At 45.9% G+C, this 23,914-nt stretch overlaps 1 protein-coding gene across 7 annotated transcripts in view; it reads right to left on the bottom strand.

Annotated features, from left to right (window-relative positions):
• Window positions 1-23,914, bottom strand: part of RCSD1 (RCSD domain containing 1) — a 71,495-nt gene that overhangs the window by 28,325 nt on the left and 19,256 nt on the right. For 2 of the 7 annotated variants that reach the window (XM_042257391.1, XM_042257409.1), the window contains exon 1: window positions 10,482-10,529. The exons of 4 other annotated variants lie outside the window; for them this stretch is intronic. In XM_042257391.1, the coding sequence (XP_042113325.1) occupies window positions 10,482-10,514 (33 nt within the window). In that variant the 5' untranslated portion in view covers window positions 10,515-10,529. Of the gene's footprint in view, window positions 1-10,481; window positions 10,530-18,458; window positions 18,533-23,914 lie in introns of those variants that run through there. One more of the 7 variants, XM_042257399.1, reaches the window with a different exon arrangement.

Raw genomic sequence — 23,914 nt, 5'->3', positions numbered from 1 at the left:
GTGGCTAAGACTGCACTCCCAATGCAGAGGGCCCAAGTTCAATCCCTGGTCAGGGAACTAGATCCCACATGCTGCAACAAAGAGTTCACATACCACGACTAAGACCTGGTGCAATCAATAAATATTTTTTTAAAGTATGATGGATCAGCCAGTGCAGAAGGCAGAATAGCCCCCAAAGATGTCCACATCCTAACCGTGGAACCTGTGGTGATGTTAGGTTACATGGCAAGGCGTGCAGGTGGAATTAAAGTTGTTAATCAGTTGACCTTAAAGTGGGGCACTGCCCTGGATTATCTAAGTGGGCCCAATGCAATCCAAAGTGCTCTTAGAAGTAGGAGAGGAGGGCAGAAGAGTCAACGTCAGAGTGATGGGATATGAGAAAGACTTGACCTACTATTGCTGGCTTTGATGATGGGGGAAAAGGCCACATGCCGGAATGCAGGTAGCCTCTAGAAGCTGGGAAAGGCAAGTCTCCAGAAGAAAGGCAGCCCAGCCAACACCTTGATTCTAGTCTCAGTGAGATCTGTTTGGAACTTCTGACCTCCAGAACTATAAGATAATAAATTAATTTTGTTTTGGCTGCGAAGTTTGTGGTCATTCATTGCATCAGCCATACGAAAGTAAACCAGGCAGTTAAGCACTTGCTGACCCACTGTGGGCTCTGAGGTCTGGGGACACGGTGCTGAAGAAGAGAGTCCTGAGTCCATACTCTTGCTGGAGTTCACATTCCAGGGGAGACAGGCAATGACCCAGTAAGTGAGTGCATGTTGGTGCCCGGAGTGGTCGGTCACAGGAGGCCTCCCCAAGGAGGAGCAGATGGAGGTGACACTGAGTTCAGGATGTTGTGACTGGAGAAGGACAGGGTGAAAAGCATAACACGGGCACCCAATCTGGCTCGAGGTATCCAGGAGGTCTTCTAGAAGGAAGCCCCAACATGGACAAGCTTGGAGGGTGGGCAGAGTTAGTCACTCTTCTGCTGAGGGAGCCACATGCGAAGGATGCAAGGCTGGGGCTCCTCACTGAACTACCAGAAGTCCCTAAGCCTGGCTCATGGCATGTGGCCTGAGGGGAAGATGAGGCTGCACAGGAAACAGAGGCCAGAGCAGACCCTGTGCTCAGGGCCATGCTAAGTCATTGGAAGGTTTTTAGAAAAAGAGTAAAACAGAGGGTCCACGAAAACGAATGGGTTTATTTCAATGGTCCCTTTGGCTGCAGTGTGAGAGATGGATGGGCCACTGCCACTGTCACGAAAGGCATGCTTACTTATCTGACTGTGCTGGGTCTTAGTTGTGGCACATGGGATCAATCTTTGTTGCAGCATTCAGGATCTTAATCGTAGCATCTGGAATCTAGTTCCCTGACCAAGGAGTGAACCCAGGGCCCCTGCTGTGGGAGAATAGAATCTTAGCCACTGGACCACCAGGGAAGTCCAGCCAAAAAGGTTCTGATGGATAGGAACCTCTGGTCACTGACTTACAATTGCTAGCTGTGTTGTGCCATTATGATCACTTCTTGCAAATCTGCAAATCTTCAGCAGAAGTTCTACTGAGCAGCAGCTTGTTGTATTTGTGGGTGCTTTTTAAAGGCAGTAGAGTGAGAATCAAGCATCTATGGCCCACAGCTGGTAAAGAAATGCCTTCAAGAGGCAGAGTTTATTGATTCAAACACTAGTAGATAATGAGCCCTACACAGGCCAAGGATTCAGAGTGTTTAGGTCTCCCAGGCTTACAGGAAAATGGAGAGCAAGGATTCAGTAGAGGCAGAAAACTGGGACCAAGATCAGATAAGTTCATCTAGGAATTAACAACTCTCTCAAGGATGACTTGACATAGGGTTGCAGTCAACACTGCAGATCTCAAGAGTATAAGACCAGACAGAATGGTGCCCTGAACTAGGGGAGGGTCCATGGAGATGGAGAACATTAACAGAACTTAAAAGCAACTTAGGAAAAAGGACTATCTGGAACGAGTGATGGACCAGGTAGGTGCAGAGAGGAGTCAAGATGCTGCCCAGATGCTGAGTGGACAGGGGTGCCATCCACAGAGATGGTGAGCCCCAGTGAGAGCAGGGCTAGGAGGAAAGAGGCAAGAGGTGGCTAGAGAAGGAAAAGGTGCCCAGAAGGGGAGAGTGATCACAGCAGAGGGTCCAGGATGGATCCTTGAAAGCTTGGAATTTTTGGAGTCAGATGAACCTGCGCTTGAAACTTGGCTCCTGTTACAAAGTGTTGGCTCAGCTCGAAGACAGGTTGGGTGAGTGGAGGCGAGAAAGGAGATGGAGAGGGTCCTGGGATGAAGAGGAGGAAGCAGTGACTTCGCAGTTCAGGCTGGGTGCCTGCACCACCAAAATAGTCTTCTTCCAACTGTGGGTGTGCAGAGAAGGAAAATCAAATTCAACCTTGTGAGCCTGGCAGCCTCAGAGCAGTTGGCTTTTGTTTTTGTTTTTTCTTTTTAGGGGAAAGAGAAGAATATGGGAAAAATGCCTACATAGCTAGCTTAGGTGATTCAGGGGGATTCACAGCTGAGGCCAACAAGTAAATCTACAACCCATCAGCTCTTCAAAGAGAATTCAGAGACTCATGTCACATGCTCTCCATGCTGGTTAGTCCCCTAAGAAGCCTGATCTCGCTGAAAGTCCCTCTAACTCCTGGGGTTTGCTGCAGACACCTGGAAGCCTCCTAATAATATCCTTCACGGGGGACCATTTCTGCCTCCCAAGTGGGAGTGACATGTGAGTGAATCCTGAGGCCTGGGACATTTGTCCTTCATGTCCCAACAGAAAGCCCAAGCATACCTTCTAAGATTAGAACAAGTTGCTCAAGGACAAGGGCCTGCCTCCCAGTTAGCTATAGCCTCTCCTATTACAGCGGCTCTTCTTCCTTCCCTCCCCTTTCCCCTTGCAGTCTGGAGCTGGACTCTTAGCAGGACGTCTCTTGGGATGCTCTGTGGGTTGGGTCCCCCTGGGCAGGGTGTAGTGCTGGGTGCTAGGCTTCTTTTTGCTTTACCACATCTTGGATTCATTTATTCACTCATTCTTCCTGTACTCCAGGACCTGTGCCAGGATATAGCAATGAACAAGAGGATGCAGGTCTTTTCATAATGGAAGCTGCAGTCTAATGAGGGCAACCGTTCAGCAACCTCATTATTTTTACTCCAGTTTATTGTTTCTTAGGGTGATAAACCCTGCAGAGGGAAAGGACTAGAAAAGCAAGTGATAAGGGGATCTGACCCAAAAATGTGATGTTTAAATAGAGATCTGAAAGAGAAGAAGTGATCCAAGCAGTGTGTGTGTGATAAGGAAGGGAGGGGTATAGCCAAGGGCATTCCAAGGAGAGTTTACCCAAAGGCCTGGAAATGAGAAGAGCAGGATGTGTTTGAGGAAATAAAAGGCCAATGTATAGAACTCAATTCAGTTCAGTTCAGTCGCTCAGTTATGTCTGACTCTGCAACCCCATGGACTGCAGCATGCCAGGTTTCCCTGTCCATCACCAACTCCCAGAGTTTACTCAAACTCATGCCCATCGCGTTGGTGATGCCATCCAACCATTTCATCCTCTGTCGTCCACTTCTCCTCTTGCCTTCAGTCTTTCCCAGCATCAGGGTCTTTTCCAGTGAGTCAATTCTTTGCATCAGGTGGCCAAATTATTGCAGTTTCAGTTTCAGCATCAGTCCTTCCAATGAATATTCAGGACTGCTTTCCTTTAAGATGGACTCGTTGGATCTCCTTGCAGTCCAAGGGATTCTCAAGTCTTCTCCAACACCACAGTTCAAAAGCATCAATTCTTTGTTGCTCAGCTTTCTTTATAGTCCAAGTCTCACATCCATACATGACTACTGGAAAAACCATAGCTTTGACCAGACAGACCTTTGTCAGCAAAGTAGAATATCTCTGCTTTTTAATATGCTATCTAGTTTGGTCATAACTTTTCTTCCAAGGAGCAAGCATCTTTTAATTTCATGGCTGCAGTCACCATCTGCAGTGATTTTGGAGCCCCCCCAAAATAAAGTCTCTCACTGTTTCCACTCTTTTTCCATCTATTTGCCATGAAGTGAGAGGACCTGATGCCATGATCTTAGTTTTTGAATGTTGAGTTTTAAGCCAGCTTTTTCACTCTCCTCTCTCAGTTTCTGCCATAAGTGTGGTGTCATCTGCATATCTGAGGTTATTGATATTTCTCCCGGCAATCTTGATTCCAGCTTGTGCTTCATCCAGCCTGGCATTTCACATGATGTACTCTGCATATAAGTTAAATAAGCAGGGTGACAATATACAGCTTTGACTTACTCCTTTCCCTATCTAGAACCAGTCTGTTGTTCCATGCTCAGTTGTAACTGTTGCTTCTTGACCTGCATAAAGATTTCTCAGAAAGCAGGTGAGGTGGTCTGCTATTCCCATTTCTTTAAGAATTTTCCACAGTTGTGATCCACACAGTGGATCAAAAGACTTTTCAAATACCCATGGTTTTGCAAGCTTGTTTCTTTCTGCCTTAAGCACAGAAACCCTGTGTTATTCACGTCCCAACCCCCTAGCCCATTACCATATTCAGCACTCAGTAAATAATGTCAAATGAATGAATGAATGATACATCAGTAAACCAACACCAATGGCCTGACACTGTGAGGGGTTGATAAACATAGAACAGGGCCTCAAGGTAAAAATGGAAACAATGTGTCAGCCAGGTTTGGCTCTGGGCATACCAGGCTTGAATATTTTCATTAAGGTTCACTGAACTGAGCCAAGGTCACTGGAATAGTATAACTAGAGGGCAAAGAATGAGACCTTCCCTGATGAATCCAGTACTTAAAAATCTGAGCCTCCAGTTTCTACTTGGAGCTAAGGAATGCATTATAATTTCATATTTCCCATCCCTGGGTATATCTGTCTTCTTTTTTTTATTAACTCAATCTATCCTAAAACATGACATATCTAAAAAATACTTAAAATGTGTCTATTTCTTTATGTAGAGTGGTTGAATCTTTCTGTTGGCTATTGACTTTCAGACATATTTCATCAAGGAGCCACTGAGGCAGGGAAGGCATGGGTCTCCTATCAGTGTAGAATGGTACCTGCCCAGGCTGTGAAATCCACATCTCTGCTCTGATGTGGATTTCACATAGCTGTAGCTGTGAAATTTCACATTTTTGTAGCTGTCCTCAGACACTAAGGCTGTCCTCCCCAACCTTGCTGCCCAGGGATGGTCCAGGCAGGAATCCATAATCTTTGGTATATCAAAGAGGCCCCATGCAAAGCACAAGAAAAGTTCTACCTGCCTTAGAAACTGACTCATTGGGATGAGGCAAAAAGGGTCTTGAAGCAGAGAGAAGAAAAGAAAACCACCAGGCTGAGTTAAGTTGCTTTACTTGAAAAGTCTATTAGGTTTTATAGGGCAAAACAGCTGACTGGGAAAGGCATGGGTGGGGTGTTGACATTCAGCTTGGAGATGGCCTGATCTCTCTCTTCCACCTGCTCTTCCCTCTGCCTGCTCCCTTTGGGCCTGGGACTGATTCATATTTGGGAGTGTCCCCTCCAGTCACTGACTGAGGGTCAAGGGTCAAGAGTCCCACAGGAGTCCAGACCTGCTGGGCTGCTCAGGCCCTCTCTGTGTCCAGCATTATCCCCATACCGAGTGATTCTGTTTACACCTACTGCTGCTAAGTCACTTCAGTCATGTCCGACTCTGTGTGACCCCACAGACGGCAGCCCAGCAGGCTCCCCCGTCCCTGGGATTCTCCAGGCAAGAACCCTGGAGTGGGTTGCCATTTCCACTAATCACATGGCTCTCTTTAGAAAGCCATTTCTAGAGAATTTTGAATTAGTTTGGTTTTGAATTAGTAATAGTAGTTTTTTGTATTGTATTTTCTTAACAATAATAAAGCGGATAACTTATTGAAAGCTTATTGCGCTGAACATGAAAAGACGTTCACTAATTATTAGAGAAATGCCTACTTCTGGCTTCTGCAGGTGAGGAGAGTCCTGCCTTTCACCCAGGCCCCTGCACCAAGAGGAGGCAGGACTCAGCCTCATGGCCAGAGTTTGAGGGTTGTGCCTGCCCCTGTAGGTCCAAGCCTAATCAGGGACCCTCAAGGGCTAGGGTGGGTGCATGAACAGCTGGAGAAGCTCTCCAGGGAACATGCTTGGGTTTAAAGGATGCAGGAAGTGGGAAGAAGAAATACGTCTTGGCAGACAAGTCCTGCAAAGTCAGAAGAGACAATCCAGATGAGTCATTTCAAGAACTGAGCATCCTAGGGGCAGGGGAGGCCGCTGACCCAGCAGTCAGGAGAGCTGTGTGAACTCGCCACCCCACTCTGCCCTTCTGTCTCCTCATTCCTAGGGTGAAGAGCTTGCCCAGCATGCTTTCCGAGGCCCTTTCCACTCCAGTACTCTTGCCTGGAAAATCCCATGGACGGAGGAGCCTGGTGGGCTGCAGTCCATGGGGTCGCTAAGAGTCGGACACGACTGAAGTGACTTAGCAGTAGCAGTTGCAGCTGGCCAACTATTTTTTTTTAACTTTAACATCACTAAGAGGAAATTGGGAACACTTAGGTTATCTTCCTCATGTGGATGAACAGAGGTGGATACCCGACTAAGTCTAGGCAGAATCAGAGCAAACTCTGAAAGGAAGATCAGGAATCCCAAGTGATATTACACCCCTCCCCCCCACCATTTTGACACACAGCTCTATAAAGAACCCCATCCCTCCTTCTCTTGTCTCTTCCAAAGAAGATTCTAAGAATGGAACACTTCCTACTCTTAAACAGGAACCAAATGGTAATCTGATATAATCCCTTCATTCCACATTAGCAAACTAGAGTTGGTAATTCTCTTAAAGAGAAGAGTTTTAGGACAGGGAGATGACAGGGCTCAAATAGCCTCAGGGGCATTTGAAAACCATTAAAGAGCAAAGAGGGTACTTTCCTGGTGGTCCAGTGGTTAAGAACCCCCCTTGCAATGCACGGAACATGAGTTCAATCCCTGATTAAGGAACTAAGATTGATCCCACATGCCACAGGGCAACTACAACAAAGACCCAGGCAGCCAAAACAAAAAAATAAATAAAATAAGAGGAAGGTGGGTGAGAAATCAGTAACACAGAACAATACCAAGCCCGATCAAGGGATAAGGGCAAAAGAAGCACAAACTGTAAAGGGGAAAGTATATTGGCAGAGAGTTCAGGCTTTTCTCCAGGTTCACTGCTCCCCAGCTGGGGAAAACCATAACCCTCATTTTGGTTTCCTCTGGAAGCCATACAAAGAAGGAATGAGTACAGGCATTGTTTTCTCTCATTCACACCCTTTGGCCTATTGCTTTTTTGCTATCCACACACCAAGGGCTCGGCTCCTTAGTCAGCTTGAGAGCCTCACAGTTCTGAAGCAAGAATTAGGGGCTCTAAGAACAGAACAGGCTAGCAGGGACACATCTGGAGTAGCCACGGACCCCCTAAGGTGAACGACTCTCTGGGGCCCTGAGGGGGAGGGCAGGGGCTGCCAGGCTCTGAGAAGTTCCTCACAGGAGACCCTAGAAAAATCCTCCTAGTATGGACACAGAAATATACAGGCCCCCAGCTCAAGAGACATGAATACAAGGCCTAAGATACAAGTAAACCAACTTCCTCCTGCTCCCTTCTTATCAGCAATTGTACCGCCCACCACCAAATGCATGAAAAATCTCTCTCTGGACAATGGCCAAAGTGCTTCTCATGCAGAGATTTGAGCAGATAACTCACAAGATGGTTTGGTTTTCTTATGGACAGGCCAACAGTACTTTATCCCATCACTCCAGCATACCTATAAATTATACCTCTGAGCTACCTTTCAGCTGCATGGCTCTTCCAGGAGAGGCAGCTCCACTCTTAGTGGCTCCCAGGCCACATCACACAGAAAATCTGGGATTGCAGAAAGCAGAGAACACAGATGGTGCTCATTTCCACCCCAGGATCAGCATGGGGCTGATAGACCAGACTGGCCACTCTGGCTTTTCTGCTATTATCCTGCTGTCCAAGCACAGGCTGTTGTGATGCAATTTGAGAGGACTCATAGTTCCAGATCCATCTCCTCTGGACTTCATTTCCTGCTCTATAAAATGGAAATGAGATCTACTACATAGGGTCATTATCATGATGAAGTGAAATATGCATGGGAAGTATCTTATCAGCCAATATTTATTGATTGATCATTCCTATTTAATACTTTCCACTGATTTCACCTAATGAGGCCAAGAACAATCTCACATTAGAACTTGTTTGGTAGTCAACACCTTAAGTTAAGCAGAGATTTTGGTGGGTCCATAGTTGTAGGTATTTTAAAGTCAAGTGAGATTTAGGAAGATTCAATATGAAGCACAAGCTGGAATCAAGATTGCCGGGAGAAATATCAATCACCTCAGATATGCAGATGACACCACCCTTATGGCAGAAAGTGAAGAGGAAGTAAAAAGCCTCTTGATGAAAGTGAAAGAGGAGAGTGAAAAAGTTGGCTTAAAGCTCAACATTCAGAAAACGAAGATCATGGTATCTGGTCCCATCACTTCATGGGAAATAGATGGGGAAACAGTGGAAACAGTGTCAGACTTTATTTTTTGGGCTCCCAAATCACTGCAGATGGTGACTGCAGCCATGAAATTAAAAGACGCTTACTCCTTGGAAGAAAAGTTATGACCAACCTAGATAGCATATTCAAAAGCAGAGACATTACTTTGCCGACTAAGGTCCGTCTAGTCAAGGCTATGGTTTTCCTGTGGTCATGTATGGATGTGAGAGTTGGACTGTGAAGAAGGCTGAGCGCCGAAGAATTGATGCTTTTTAACTGTGGTGTTGGAGAAGACTCTTGAGAGTCCCTTGGACTGCAAGGAGATCCAACCAGTCCATTCTGAAGGAGATCAGCCCTGGGATTTCTTTGGAGGGAATGATGCTAAAGTTAAAACTCCAGTACTTTGGCCACCTCATGCAAAGAGTTAACTCACTGGAAAAGACTTTGATGCTGGGAGGGATTGGGGGCAGGAGGAGAAGCGGATGACAGAGGATGAGATGGCTGGATGGCATCATGGACTCGATGGACGTGAGTCTGAGTGAACTCTGGGAGATGGTGATGGACAGGGAGGCCTGGCGTGCTCCGATTCATGGGGTTGCAAAGAGTCAGACACGACTGAGCAACCTAACTGAACTGAATATTCCTACAGAGTCTGGGTTATAAACAATTTAGTGAAGGCTGAAGGAAGTTCAGAACTGGACATGGAATAATAGACTGGTTCCAAATTGGGAAAGGAGTACATCAAGGCTGTATATTGTCACTCTGCTTATTTAATCTATATGCAGAGTACATCATGTGAAATGCCAGGCTGGATGAAGCACAAGCTGGAATCAAGATTGCTGGGAGAAATATCAATAACCTCAGATATGGAGATGACACCACTCTTATGGCAGAAAGTGAAGAAGAACAAAAGAGCCTCATGATGAAAGTGAAAGAGGAGAGTGAAGAAAATGGCTTAAAACTCAACATTCAGAAAACTAAGATCATGATATCAGGTCCCATCACTTCACGGCAAATAGATGGGGAAATAATGGAAACAATGAGAGACTTTACTTTTGGGGGCTCCAAAATCACTGCAGATGATGACTGCAGCCGTGATAATTTCAAGATAATTCCAAGATGCTTGCTCCTTGGATGAGAAGCTATGACCAAACTACACAGCATATTAAAAAGCAGAGATATTACTTTGGCAACAAATGTCCATCTAGTCAAAGCTATGGTTTTTCCAGTAGTCATGTATGGATGTGAGAGTTGGACTATAAAGAAAGTTGAGTGCTGAAGAATTGATGCTTTTGAACTGTGGTGCTGGAGAAGACTCTTGAGAGTCCCTTGAACTGCAAAGAGATCCAACCAGTCCATCCTAAAGGAAATCAGTCCTGAACATTCATTGGAAGGACTGATCCTAAAGCTGAAGCTCCAATACTTTGGCCATGTGATGCCAAGTCTGACTCATTGGAAGAGACCTGGATGCTGGGAAAGATTGAAGGCAGGAGAAGAGGACAGCAGAGGATGAGATGGTTGGATGGCATCACCAACTCGATGGACATGAGTTTGAGTAAACTCTGAGAGTTGGCGATGGACAGGGAGGGCTGGCATTCTGCAGTCCATGGGGTCCCAAGAGTCGGATACGACTGAGCGACTAAACTGAACGGAAGGAAGTTCCTGAAAAATAAAAAGCAATCAGCCAACAACTTTGGAGGAGAGAACAGTTACATAGAAATTAAGTCACGGTCCCTGTTCTGTTGAAGCTGACAGTCCAGCTGGGGAAACATGAAGCAAAGGTGGATCAAACACAAAAGCAAGTTAAGCAGACAATGGCATAGAAGCTGTGTGCATATAGGCATGATCTATGGCCCAAGGAGCAGCCCATGCTGTAAATGTGGATGTGTCAGAAGACCCAGGAAGGGGAAGTGGTGGAGTAAGAATAGGGGCGGGGGGACTGGATCAGAAGGTGCTTACAGACAGTGCTCCGGAGACAGAGTGTTTGTTCATATCCTCACTCTGGTCCTGGGGCAGGTAACCAACCTCTGCAAATTTCAGGGGCCTCGTCTGTAAAGTGAGGATAACAGTATTTGCATCATACGCTTGGGTAAGAATCAAGTGAGGTATGTAGTATTCAGGATAGTCTGACACATAATAGTCCTCACTAAACACAGTCTATTATTATATTTGAAGCCAAGGTATTTGGAATTTATCCTGAAAGGGTAAATCCAGCACAGAGTTTAAAGGAAAACATTTGTCCTGAATTCTTCCCATGCAAACCAGAACTGCAAAGGGGCAGTCAGGCAGTGATGAAGACAATCTTTTGGAGAGAGGGTTGGGCATCCAGGGGAGGGTGGGGGACCCAGCTCAGATGGCAGGAAAGAACTCTGTGATCCTAGGAGGTCCTGGAGCAGGGATATGGAGAGGTCAGGAACATGCATCCCACCAGAAAGAAGGACAGAATACAGAAGAGAGCTGGGAAAATGGATGGAAAAACTTCTATTTAAGGAGCAAATGGGGGAGGGCACTGGTGGGGCAGGGAGGAGCAGACAGACGCTAAGAGCTGAGGACAGAAAAATTCCAGGCTGGTATCAGCTACAGGAGCTGGGCAGAGAATGCACACGCGGCCTGAGAGGAGCCTGTGGTAACAGCTTCCAGCGTGCTTTGCTAGCTTCCCACGCCTGCCTCTGGGGTTCATTGTCATTTTGAAGGCAAACTGAGATTAGTTAGCTGAAACATAAGGTGTAACAGCAAAGTATAGGGTAAAAGAGTGTTAAAATGAAACATTTCCCTTTTTAACTAAGAAAGAAATCCTGGAGGCTGATATATATATATATATATTTAAGTACCTCTACTAAAAACAAATGCTCAGTGGAAAAGAATTTTCCTGCCAATGCAGGAGATGCAAGAGACTGGGGTTCGATCCCTGGGTTGGGAAGATTCATGGACAGATCCTGGCAGCCTCACAGGGTCACAAAAGAGTTGGACACGACTGAGCATGCGTGCACACACACACACTATAAACAAAAGAAAAACTTCTGTAATGGCAAAAATACTACAAATGAAGTAAAAAGAAAACAATAGACCCAAAAAATTTTTTGTAACACAGATGAAAAGGAGATAATATCTGTTATACAAAATCCTCTCATAAAATGATGGGAACAATATATAAGAAAGGATATAAATAAGCAAGGAATTCCGTGGTAGCTCAGCTGGTGAAGAATCTGTCTGCAATGTAGGAGACCCTGGTTCGATTCCTGGGTTGGGAAACCCTGGAGAAGGGATAGGCTATCCACTCCGGTATTTCTGGGCTTCCCTGGTGGCTCAGATGGTGAAGAATCCACCTGCCGTGTGGGAGACCTGGGTTCAATCCCTGGGTTGGGAAGAACCCCTGGAGGAGGGCATGGCAACCCACTCCAGTATTCCTGGCTAGAGAATTTCATGGACAGAGGAACCGGGTGGGCTACAGTCCACGGGGTCCCAAAGAGGTGGATACGACTGAGCGACTAAGCACAGCACAGCACAAATAAGCAATTCATAGAAAAGCAGATTTAAAAAGCCAATAAACATAAAAAGATGCTCAAACTTACAAGTTTTCAGGCAAATGCAAATTAAATTATTAATAGCACTAAGATTTCTCTTTATGCATATCAGATAGGCAAGGAGAGGGGAGAGAGGATAAAACAGCCATCGCTCTTTGGGAAATGGGAAAGGAACCATCGCAGATTGCTGGAGGAAATTGAGCTGTACAGCCTTTTAGGAAATTTATCTGGCAACATTTAGATTACACAAACCTTTTGACTCAGCCCCATGCTCCACAGACATATAAGCCCCAGTATATAAAGACATGGAGGTTGACTGCAGTGCTGTTTATAGAAGCAAAACTCTGGAAACAAATTAAATACCCATAAAAGGGGAAACGTTTTGTGGTCCATTCACATTAACAAGCTATTATAAAACCATTAAAAAGGATGAATTGGAGCATTACAAACTTCCATGAAAAATTGTAAAGTGACAACAGTAAGATGCAGAGAAATGTGTATATGATCCTGGTTTTATAAAGCAACAACGAAGCAATCTATCCCCACCTGTGTCTATGTGTACATGTACCTATTCGTCATATGTGTGTATAATGTACATGTAATAACTTATATGCAGGCTTCCCTGGTGGCTCAGAGGTAAGGCATTTGCCTGCCAATGCAGGAGATGCGGGTTTGATCCCTGGGTTGGGAAGATCTCTTAAAGAAGGAAATGGCAACCCACTCCAGTATTCCTGCCTGGGAAATCCCATGGACAGAGGAGCCTGGTGGGCTACAGTCCATGGGGTTGCAAAGAGCTGGACCCGACTTAGCAACTAAACAGAAGCAACAACAATATGTATAGTTAAAGAATATGAAATATCCTACAGAAAGGTATATATGAGGTTTCTGGAAGCTGAGGTGACGGGGAGGAGAGCTGATTTGGAGGAGGCAAACCAAAAGAAAAACACTGCCTGTAAAAACTCAGCATGCTTGCTATGATATCAGTCATGTAAAATGGTGTATGTGTATTTGAAAGAGTACATTAGAACTAATTCATAGGGCTGTCCATGATTATGTTTTCAAGGGAAAGAAAGCAAGTTGCCAAGAAATAGTATGAAAACCATCAAATTAAAATTTTTTTAATTTTGAAAGGAGAGTTTCAAGCTTACTCATCAAATCTTTCAGGGAAGTCTCGTGTGAACAAATACTTGGAAAAAACTTTGTAGCAAGTTGTCAGTCTTCTCAAAATATTAAAACAAGGGCTTGGGTGTTGAGGGACAGGACACACGCCCAGAGGGGAGAAGGATGAAGTGAACTTCATAATTCCAGAAAGATATGGTGCCACTAGTTTAAAAACATGACCTTAGAGCTGTTTTTAGGTTTACTAAAATCTAGACCAATTTGCCCCATTTGTAATAGCTCCCCAAACATTTTTAAATGTTCTCTTTTTGGTATTACAAACTGCTCTCTGGTCAAGGAAGCGATCAATCTGAAGCTAAAACGTCCCCTTCCATCTTAGCAGATACTCTGATTTTCTATAAAAGTCTTGGATGGCTCAGTGTGGACTCATTTACTCCCTGGTGATAAGCAATGTCCCCTGGGGGCTTATGTATTCATTACTTTTGGAAAGGAAAAAGGGATCAGTAATTAATATTAATTGAGTGCTTATTATGTTCAGGGCATATCACAGACATAGCTCACTGAATTCTCAACAGTCTTGAGAAGTAAATATTATTAGCCCTATTTTACAAAGAAGCATAAAGTTACTTTTCCGGAGGCACATGCTGGTATAGTGGAGTTGGGTTCAAAACTTGGCCACTGTGACTTTTAGTATAACACAGACATCCTCCCTTCTATGAAAGCTACTTCTACTCTAGATGCAATGATGTGAATTCTGAGCAGGGGCTGCCACTGTGAGAATGCAGCCTGGCAGCTGGGAGTAATGACCTCTTTCGGAGTAGATGGAAAAGGGTGCAAGACCCATTAAGGTCCTGAGTGTACTTTGCAACCTGTTTCCACAGCCTCGTCCCACATCATTTGGGATGGGCCTTGCAAACCCTAGAGCCTTCAGAGACCAGGCAGGAAATGTAAAGGAAAGGGTAGGGGTTTGGGAGAAAACCCCTGCCTTCCCAGATGCTCTTCAGGTCGAGCCCACTGCCTGCAAGGGTCACACAGAGCTGTTTTTCAAAGGATAATTCAAGGTCCAGCATTACTAAATGATCTGGTTTATCAAGAGATTAAAATCCAGATTTTTAAGTACCATGTATTTTGTTTTTAACATCAGTTCAGATAAAAAAGAAAAGAAAACCTCAGTGGGGGTGGAGAATGTTTGCCTGCAGCATTTGGCCCAGAAGGCTACCAGTTTGCTACTTCTGATTTATGGGAAGTATGTTTTTATCATATTCTACCTATTTTCCTGGATAATCCAAGGAAGTAACTTCTGGTTTAATATATAAATTTGTTTTTACTATTTGTACATCACTATACCATTGTTCTTAATAATATAAGTATCAAAGGTATTATTACTTTCTCCTTCAATTCTAAAGGGGCTTAGAAAACAGAACTCCAGATAGAATGAAAAGAGTTCAGGTACCACTCCTGCCCATCAGCAGCTACTAGACTCCTTAACCATCCTGAGCCTTAACCTCCTAATCAACAAAATGGATCAGTAACAGCCAGCTCACAGAACAACTGGGATGGTTCTAAAAGACAATCTGTGTAAGAAAGGTCTTCAGTAAATGTCTGCTTCATTCCTTCTAAAAGACAGGTGTAAGGCTCCATAAATACTGTCAAATAGATCAACTGAGAGAGACTATGCGCCTTACTAACAGTTTCTTCACTTGATAAAGGGATTTCTCATCATGTGCTTTTGTTGTGCATGAGACACATGATGATTTCCCTAAAATTTTAGTTTAGCATACCTTTTGGGGGATAAAAGCAAACAAGCACCTGCTCTGTGAGGCTGTCATAACTGGTTTGGAGATGGGAGAACTGGCCTACACATGAGCAGTGAAGAGTAATTCTACTGGAGTTACCTAGCACCTCTGTCAATAAGGCCACAGTTGCTAGGCACTCAACAACCAGAGTTAACACTGAAAACCAAAGACTTCCTCTCCTCTCTCCCCAACAGTTCTGCTTATCAGCTGGTCTTCAGAGAGAGTCCTGCCTTGTACCACAGGTGAGTGGTGGAGAACGCGGAGCCAGTTATGCAAGAGGCCTGTATTCACCCCACCTTGCCTATGGGGACCTGGATGTGGCGCATTCAGGCCAGAGTGGGCAGACTTTTTAGAAGTCTCAGGAACAAAGCTGATTATGCCCTGGCTCTACCCTTTCTGAGTGCAACACCACAGGAAACACCTGTAGACGGCAGGAAGCTCGAGGAATTGAAAATATCTGACTGATCCCTAAAAAATAAATAAAACAGGAAAGCAAAATGGTCTCTTCTTTTCACAGGGAAAGCGAACAAGGTAATATCTGGTTTGAGCCATTTCTGCTCTGCAAAGCATCCCTCCTATGGGCCACCCCCACCCCCCCAGGCAGACATAGGCCTGGACCACATGCTCTGATAGCCCAAGACATCTGGATGCCTAAGATTGTGTCAATGAGGGTCCTGAGCAGGGTCCAAGTCACCAGACTTGAGATTTCCTTTGTAGGAGGGAAGATTTGAGGAAGCTGAGCTCATTTCCTTGGGAGAGGGGTAGCCTCCATCTAGTTTTGGACATAAAAGGCTCTTGTGCTCTTCCTCCACAGCCTTCCTAATCCCCGCAAGGCAGTTCCTGAGAGTCCTGAAGATCAAGGATGGCAGGCCCATTTGGAAAGGATATGATTGCTGAGCCTGCAGGATCTGGCTGAGGAGCAGATTTAAAGGCAGTAGAGGAATTTCCCTGGTGGTGCAGTGGATAAAAATCCATCTGCCAGTGTAGGGACATGGGTTTGCTCCCTGGTCCAGGAAGATTCCACATGCCTCAGAGCAACTAACTCCTTGCACCAATGAGCCTGCGCTCTAGAGCTCGTGAGCCGCACTCCTGAGCCCGCGTGCTGCGACTAGTGAAGCCTGTGCACCCTGGAGTCAGCGCTCTCCTCCTGTTACAGAAGCCACTGCAGTCAGAAGCCTGTGCACCACGATGAAGAGTAGCCCCTGCTCCCTGTGACTAGAGAAAGCCCATGTGCAGCAATGAAGACCCAGCACAACTAAAAATGTATTTAAGAAGACCAGAAAGGTGGTAGAAGTAGGAAACCTCAGATCCTGCTCCCTCCCTTGCCTTATCACATCCAGTAAGTCACCAAGCCTAGACATTTTTATTCTAGCTCTATTTCCAGCCTGGCCTCTTCATATCCCTATGGTCACTGCACTTATGGGCCCCAATCATCTCGCCCTTGATTGTGGTCACCTAACTGGTCTCTTTGCCTCTGCTTTTCTTTCTCTTGCCCATTCTCCCTTCTGCTGCCCAAACAATCTGTCTAAAATCTGTCTTTGCTTGGTCAACCTACTATATAGTACCTACTACACAATCAAAACATCTTAGTATGGGACTTTTCTGGTGGAGCAGTGGATAAGAATTCGCCCGCCAAGGCAGGGGACACAGGTTCGATCCCTGGTGTGGGAAGATTCCACATGATGCAAAGCAGCTAAGCTCATGTGCCACAGTGAGCCCTTGAGCCACAACTACTGAGCCCACACGCCGCAGCTCCCGAAGCTGGAGTGCCTAGAGCCTGTGCTCCACAACAAGAATAGCCCCCGCTCGCTGCAACTAAAGAAAACCCACAAGCAGCAACAAAGACCCAGTGCAACCACAAATAATAAACAAACAAATAATATAAATGGAGTAAGAAATGGCACCCCACTGCAGTATTCTTGCCTGGAAAATCTCATGGACAGAGGAGCCTGGCAGACTACAGTCCATGGGGTCACAAAGAGCTGGACACAACTGAGCAACTGAGCATAAATAATTAAAAAATAAAATAAAAATATACTATCATTAAAAAGTAAACTTCTATCTAAGGCTCCTGTCCATCTTTCCTCCCTAAAAGATAAAACTTTTTCTCAATAAGAAAAGCCAATACTTATTGAACATTTACCATGTGCCAACTACTATACTTAGTGCTTAATAAAGATGATCTCATTGGATCTACCACCAACCAGCCAAGTGTTATGATTTTCACATTGTGGATGGAGGAATCAGAGCTTAAAGAGGCTAAAGGACTTGCCCAAGGTGACAAAGCTGTGTTGGACCCAGGATTCCAACCCTGGCAGTCCAGCTCCACATAGCACTCTTACCTAGCATGAACTTGTCTGCAGCCCTCTAAACACACTATGCATTTCCATGCCTCTGTGTCTTTGTACATCCTGTGGCTCCATCTCAGATTCCTTCATCCTTATTTATTCTCTCTATCTGGATATCTCTTCGTCTCCATCCCAGGTCCAGACTCTTGATCTGTCCCCCCAGAAGCTTTCATGGATTCCTCCCCAGGGTTCTGTCATCACAGCCAGCCATGGAAACCTCTCTCATAACACTTCCCTTGCCACTCTGAGCTGTCTGTCCCCTCACCAGAGTGTGAGCCCCTTGAAGGACGTACCACAGCCTTCATCTCAACTTTCCCCTATATCCTAGCAGAGTGGCTAACATAGTAGGTGTACAATAAATATTTATTGGTTTAAAGACATCCCCACTGGAAAAGACTGAGGTTTTGGTTTCTGGATCAAGTCCCTGGGCCTTGGGGTCCCCATCTGTTAGATGACACCAGCAGTCTGCTCAGCTCCTCTCCTTTATTTCCCAAGGGGGCCCAGATTCTTTATTTCGCCCACTGGACCACCAGGGAAGTCCCTGAAGCCATTTATTTTATTTGTTTTTTGGCGATGCTGGGCCTTTGTTGTAGCACTGGGTTCAGTAGGTGCAGAGTGTGGGCTCCTTTCCAGTTGCAGCACTCTAACTTAATTGCCCCATGGCACGTGGGATCTTGGTCTTCTGATCAGAGATCAAACCCACGTCCCCTGTATTGAAAGACAGATTCTTTACCACTGGATCACCAAGGAAGTCCCCCAGGGTCTGTATTTCAGAAACTCCATGTGACTCTAACATGTATCCACAGTTGAGAACTATGGCTTGGATCTAAAGAAGACTTGGTGGAGAGGCTTGCTAAGGGAAGTCACACAACATACTTATACATATGAAATCTGTGTACAATAAACATCAGCAAACATCAAAGAAGATAAACTTCCAAAGCAGAGAGAGAAAATACTGACTCAAAGTTATAATTTGGGAAGACACAAGACGTTGACAGTCAATACCAAGATGTAAATTAACTTTAAGGTAACCATGCACACTATTAAATCGGCAAAATGTTATAGTAACAAAAAGCCAGAACTGCCAGGGTTGTGGGGGAAATTGTTCCCTTAGAAACCGATATTAGCGCTACACATTACTAATCCTACCTTCTCTTGCATCAATAATCGAGGACTATGTAACAAGAGGACGTCCCAAGTGGCACCAGTGGCAGAGGACCCACCTGCAAATGCAGGAGAGGTAAGAGGCACGGGTTCAATCCCTGGGTTGGGAAGATCCCCTGGAGGAGGGCATGGGAACCCCACTCCATAATTCTTGCCTGGAGAACGCCATGGACAGCGGAGCCTGGTGGGCTACAGTCCATGGCATCACAATAGGACATGACTAAAGCAATTTAGGACAGATGGACAGATGTAACAAGATCTTGAAAATTCTTCATTCTATTTTTAGCATATATGCGGAGGAAATAAGAAATCTGCAGCTTATACAAAATCATCTACAGCATTGCTTTTCACATGAAGTGAAAACGTAAAAATCATCTGAATATCACAGTTCAGAGAATAGTTGGAGAAAACGATAGACTATAAAGGCAATAAAACAATGTTCCTGTTAAAAATTACAAATATTCAACCTTTCTAATACATGCGGATGTGCATGGAACACAAAGAGAAAAAGAACTGAGACATTCACAGTGTTTTGTACAAAAATGAGAGTCATACAAATATACTTTGACAAAAACTGGCAATGAATTTGGAAAGATGGGGCAAAAAACATTGTTCATCAGCTCTGAATTTATTCACAGTTTTTGTCATTAGAAAGCGTGTGCTCCCAGCTGGGGTAGCAACTGGTCAGTCTCTTTTTATGGAGGGCAGGCCTGGTTCCAGTCTGACAACTGCTTGTATCTTTAGCTAGGCCTCTTGGCTGAAAATACACTCCAGAATCTGGTCATGGTGAGGTTTCAACTTTAAAGAGGTTTCAACTAAAAGGAACATGGTTCCTTTTCAACTCATATCCTCTCCTGCCCAGATGATAAGGGGAGAAATCACTGCCTCCACGAGGAATGGACAGTGAAGAGAGATAGGAGCAGGGCTGGGGGAAAACTCCTCCCAGGACGTGATAGCAGGGCAGCAGCCTCCCGTGGGAAAGGGCGCTGGTGACAAACTCTCCAGGGGAGAGAGGAGACTTCTGAGGCCCACCCCTCAGGCAGGGGCAGAGCTGCGGGCAGAGGCAGCCCCCAGGATAACTGGGAGAGTGCCTGTCCGAAGCGCAGCCTCTTCCTGCTGGCCCAGTGATCTCAGAATAGAAGGGTGACAGGGAGTTGGTGGGTCAGGACGGACAAGGGGCCCCGCCATGCCTCAGCCCTTCGCCTTGGCTGGGCAGCCCTGGCCCCCTAAATGGACTAGTGGCTGGAGAGTAAAAGCTCCAGGATGACAAGACTACCCAGAGGAGAACGGAAAGATCAGGCAAGTTCGGGGCAGAGCCCTAAAGACTGAGAATACCAAAGGCAGCTCAGAATGGCCGGAAAACTCAGGTGGAGTCCATCGCATTGTACTCTGTGTTGGCAGGAGAGGTGATATGAGTTTATCTACCCAGAAGGTGACTGAAGCTGTGCCTGGGCTCAAGGCAGAGCGGAAGAGTAGGAGAGCCAGGCAGCAACAACGGCTGTGCAGACAGCAGGGTGCCTCTTCCTAGGAGTGGCCCCAGGGCAGGAGTGCGGGAAGCGGCCAGGCAGGGAGCAAAAGGCTGGGTCTTCAGAGACTTCAAGTTCCATTTCCTTCCCTGTGGCTTGGTGACCTCTACCGCAATTTTTTCCATCCTCACCCACAGCTGGAAGTGAGGCTTTAGGTCTGGGGATGTTGTTATATATTGGATTGTATCCCTCAAATTTATATGTTGATGTCCTAGTCCCTAGTACCTCAGGATGAGATTGTACTCTAGAACTGTGAGAAAATAAATTTCTGGGTTTAAGCCGCCCAGTCTGTGGTACATTGTTCAGGCAGCCCTAGCAAGCGAGTACAGGCCGCGCCCCATTCCTCCCCAGCCCGTCATACTGTATATACTCGTGCTCACAGCTGGCAAGGCAAAGGCACCGCAGCTCCTTCCCTACTCTATCAAAACTGCTCAACTTTACGTAAGCAGAGTGACTGGCTGGGGTGGATTCTGGCCCTTTCCCCTCTATGCTCTGTTAATTGGTGCCTTTGCTTCTAAAATTCAAAATGCTTCACTGGACCGGGGGAGTCCCTGTAGCTCCTGAACGTTGCCCCTACTGTGGCTGGAACAGAGCTCTTAGATGGTGGGCCAAGGCGGTGGTCCTCCCGGCATGGACAGCAGGTCTTTCCTTAGGACGCAGGGCCTCCTGGCAGGTTCCTGGGGTGTCAGGCCAGGGACGGACCCACACACTAGAGTCAGGAAGTCCTGCCCACCCCACTGGTTTCCTCTTTGTAGCTTGAAATGCAGCCTCTGCCTCTGAGCAGAGTGATCTGGGCAGGGCCCAGCCCGGCCTTTCTGTAACAGCTGCACTGAGCTTCAAAGAAAAACCACAGGAGAGGCGGAAGCAGAGGCCTAAGCAGAAGCACACGCCCACTGACCTCCCACCCCTACCCTGCCTCATACACTCCAGAGAGCAGGCTTCTCTTTGAGGCACCAAGTTATTTACAGATATTTCCCTGTGTTTTTCAAAACACAGAGGTGACGACACCTCGCATCTGTCCCATCCTTTATACCTCTTCTAAGTCCTTGACAATGAACACATTAACTCATTTAATCCTCCCAATAAGCCAGGCATGCAATAAGCCGGAATGATCATCCTGGTGAGGGCCCCAGGTCTTCTACCAATGATTCAAGACCCCACAGCAATTTCCACAGCAACAGAATTTGGTGCAGACCCCTGAACTCCGGTACCACCATGCCTGGCTCCTTCCAGCTATACTGTAAGACTCAGTTGGTTCTCATCCAGCACACGCACACACAGTGCACCTGCACGGGCCCTGGGGACCGCGCCGCCTCTTCCCTTAGTCTTCAGTTAGGACTCAGATGGAAAATTCTCAGCCTGTGAGGAAGGTCACCCCTCAAGCTTCTCTTTCCCCCTCTGCCTCCATGGCCCTTTCCAAAGCCTACCTTGCCTGGTTGTTAGTCCAGATAACTGAATAGCCCCCGAAAGGTCTCCACGTCATGCTCTCTCCAATCCATTCCCTGGGGACCATAGCCACAGAGAACTTTTCAAAATGTAAATCTGATCACCTAACTCCCTGTCCTCCACTGCATGGGGACTCAACCATGGGGCAACACAAAGTGTGGCTTTTGAGAGCTTGAACGTTCCCTGTAGTCTCAGCAGCCATGCCAAATACGTGTCCAGTTTAAGTTAAGTGTACCTGCCCTACAGATACAGCTTCAAAGCTGGCCCCTTAAGCCCTCCCTTTACAACGGCACTGTGCCCCCAGAGGCTCTGCGTGGAAAGCCTGGTGCTTCCTGGATCGAGCCCTGGGGAGTCTTGGGCGGCGCCCACTAAACCTAACTGCACTCCACGTTCTCCCCTCCCTCTTCAGCACGCCCTCCAGCTGCAGCATCCTTCTCTCTCTTCAGCTCTCCAGCTCTTCCTCATCCTTCCAACCATGCTTAGGCATCACTTCCTTTGGGAAGTCTTTCCATCCCCTGAGTCACACCTAGATCTATCTGCTGAGCACAGATTTATCAGCATACTTGACCAAACTATAATAATCATCTGTTCTTCTGATTTCCTTACTAGACTGCAAGCTCTCTGAGGGAAGTATCCCAGTTTTATTCCCCTTTGAGTCCAGAATTCCCAGCATAGAGCCTGACACAGTGGGCACACAGGAAATCTTTATTAAGCAAGGGAGTGAGTGGCGATTACTTCTTCCTAACCCAGACCATCCTTGCCCATGATGGCAAGGGATTTCCTAGGAGCAAGCCCAATCATTGCTTCCTAGAGGCCAGCTCAAACAGGCTATTCTGCCTCCATCCTTGATCTGTTGGTGAAGTTCTGAGTGTCCCCTGGCTCACTCTGCCCTGCCCCCCTCTTGCTGGTATGTAATTTCCCCCTATCTGCAGCTGCTCCAGTAGGAAGTCCAACTGGTTGCTTCATTTCCCATGGTGTCCACACCCCTTTCCTGCCCTCCCCTCCTCCCTGCTAGCAGGGGCGGCGGGCCCCACAAGAGTACAGTGGGAAGATGGGGCTCTGGACTGAACCAGACTCCACGGGGCACTGTCACCTCACGCTTCCTTCCTGGCACACCTCACTTAGCCTGCAATTTATATACTAGGTACAGTGAGCCTTTGCAGAAGGAAGGCCGCCCAGGGCTAATTTGGTAGCATTTATCAGAACCATAAAAACATTCATATCCTTTGGCCTAATCATTTCACTCCTGGGAATTGCTTCCAAAGAAATAATCCAAGAGAAGAAAAAAAGATACATGTACTGTTTATAGCCATGTTATTTACAATAAGGAGAAAAGGAAAGCAAATGCCACGTCCCAAAATAGAAAAACGATTAAACAAATGAGAGCACATTTGTGTAACAGAATATCATGCAGACATTTTTAGTGAAAATATGACTATACAGAAAAAGGAAATAACGTTAGGTAAAAAGATAGAGTACAGAGTCGCACAGACACTGATTACAATTTTTTAAGATTTACATATATGGCTAGAAATAATTCAGACATACAATTGGAAGCAGTTATATTAAGTGAGATTGTCTTTTTCTCCCAGTTTTTTTTTTTTAATGATAAAGGGGGTAAAATTGAGGGTGAGAAGGGAGCAAGAACAAAACATAGTTGTGTTAGAAGGAAAGTTTTAATAATTTTACCTTAAAATGTTTAATATTAGCTTAAAAATAAAGTAATAGTTTTAAAACTAAAGAGAAACCCTTGAACACCAAGACCTAGGATTTTCTAAAAAAAGACTTTTGTTGTTGATTATGGCTTTATCATTGTTTTTAAAATAATAAATAAGACCTTTAAAATAATAATAAGACCTTTCCAGCATGAGGCTGTGGATGGGTCTATAAATTTTCTGATGTGAGGCCTGTAACCTGATTACCACTAAAAGCACTTAGAAGACCTTCACCTAATGGATTGATAATTCTGCTCCCTCTCCCTCCTTTCTCTGTGCCTCAGGCACCACATCTGCACCTCCAGGTTACAGCCTAAAAGTACTGAGGCCCATTCCCTCAAGGCCTCTGCTCCTGGACTGAGAGAGAGTTAGGGGAAAGGAGATGGGACCACACAGAGTTCCAGGAGGACACCTGGGCAGGATAAAAAAGTTTAAGTCCTATATTTGTGGGATACAGACATGAAGCCTGGGATTGAGTCTTTCCTTTAAAAAAGAAAAAAGGACTAGGTTATGGGAAGCTTGTGATCAGCTAAAACTCGCAACCCTTTGCACATGAACTGCCCCTTCTCCATCCTTAGTCATCCTGGGCTCCTCAAGTGTGAAGGACACCCACAGCGTTGTCCTTGGCCTGCTCCTCACTTTACAGTAGCCTCTCACTGTGCCAGCTGCAGAGACCAATCTGTGCAGAAGACCGCTGAAGCTGTCTCAGGCTACTGCCTCTCCATGCGCCAGTTCTGAATATCCAATTGGGAAT

The sequence above is a fragment of the Ovis aries genome, chromosome 1 (genome assembly GCF_016772045.2).
Source record: "Ovis aries strain OAR_USU_Benz2616 breed Rambouillet chromosome 1, ARS-UI_Ramb_v3.0, whole genome shotgun sequence".
NCBI lineage: Eukaryota > Metazoa > Chordata > Mammalia > Artiodactyla > Bovidae > Ovis > Ovis aries.
This window is presented reverse-complemented; position numbering and strand designations above follow the sequence as displayed.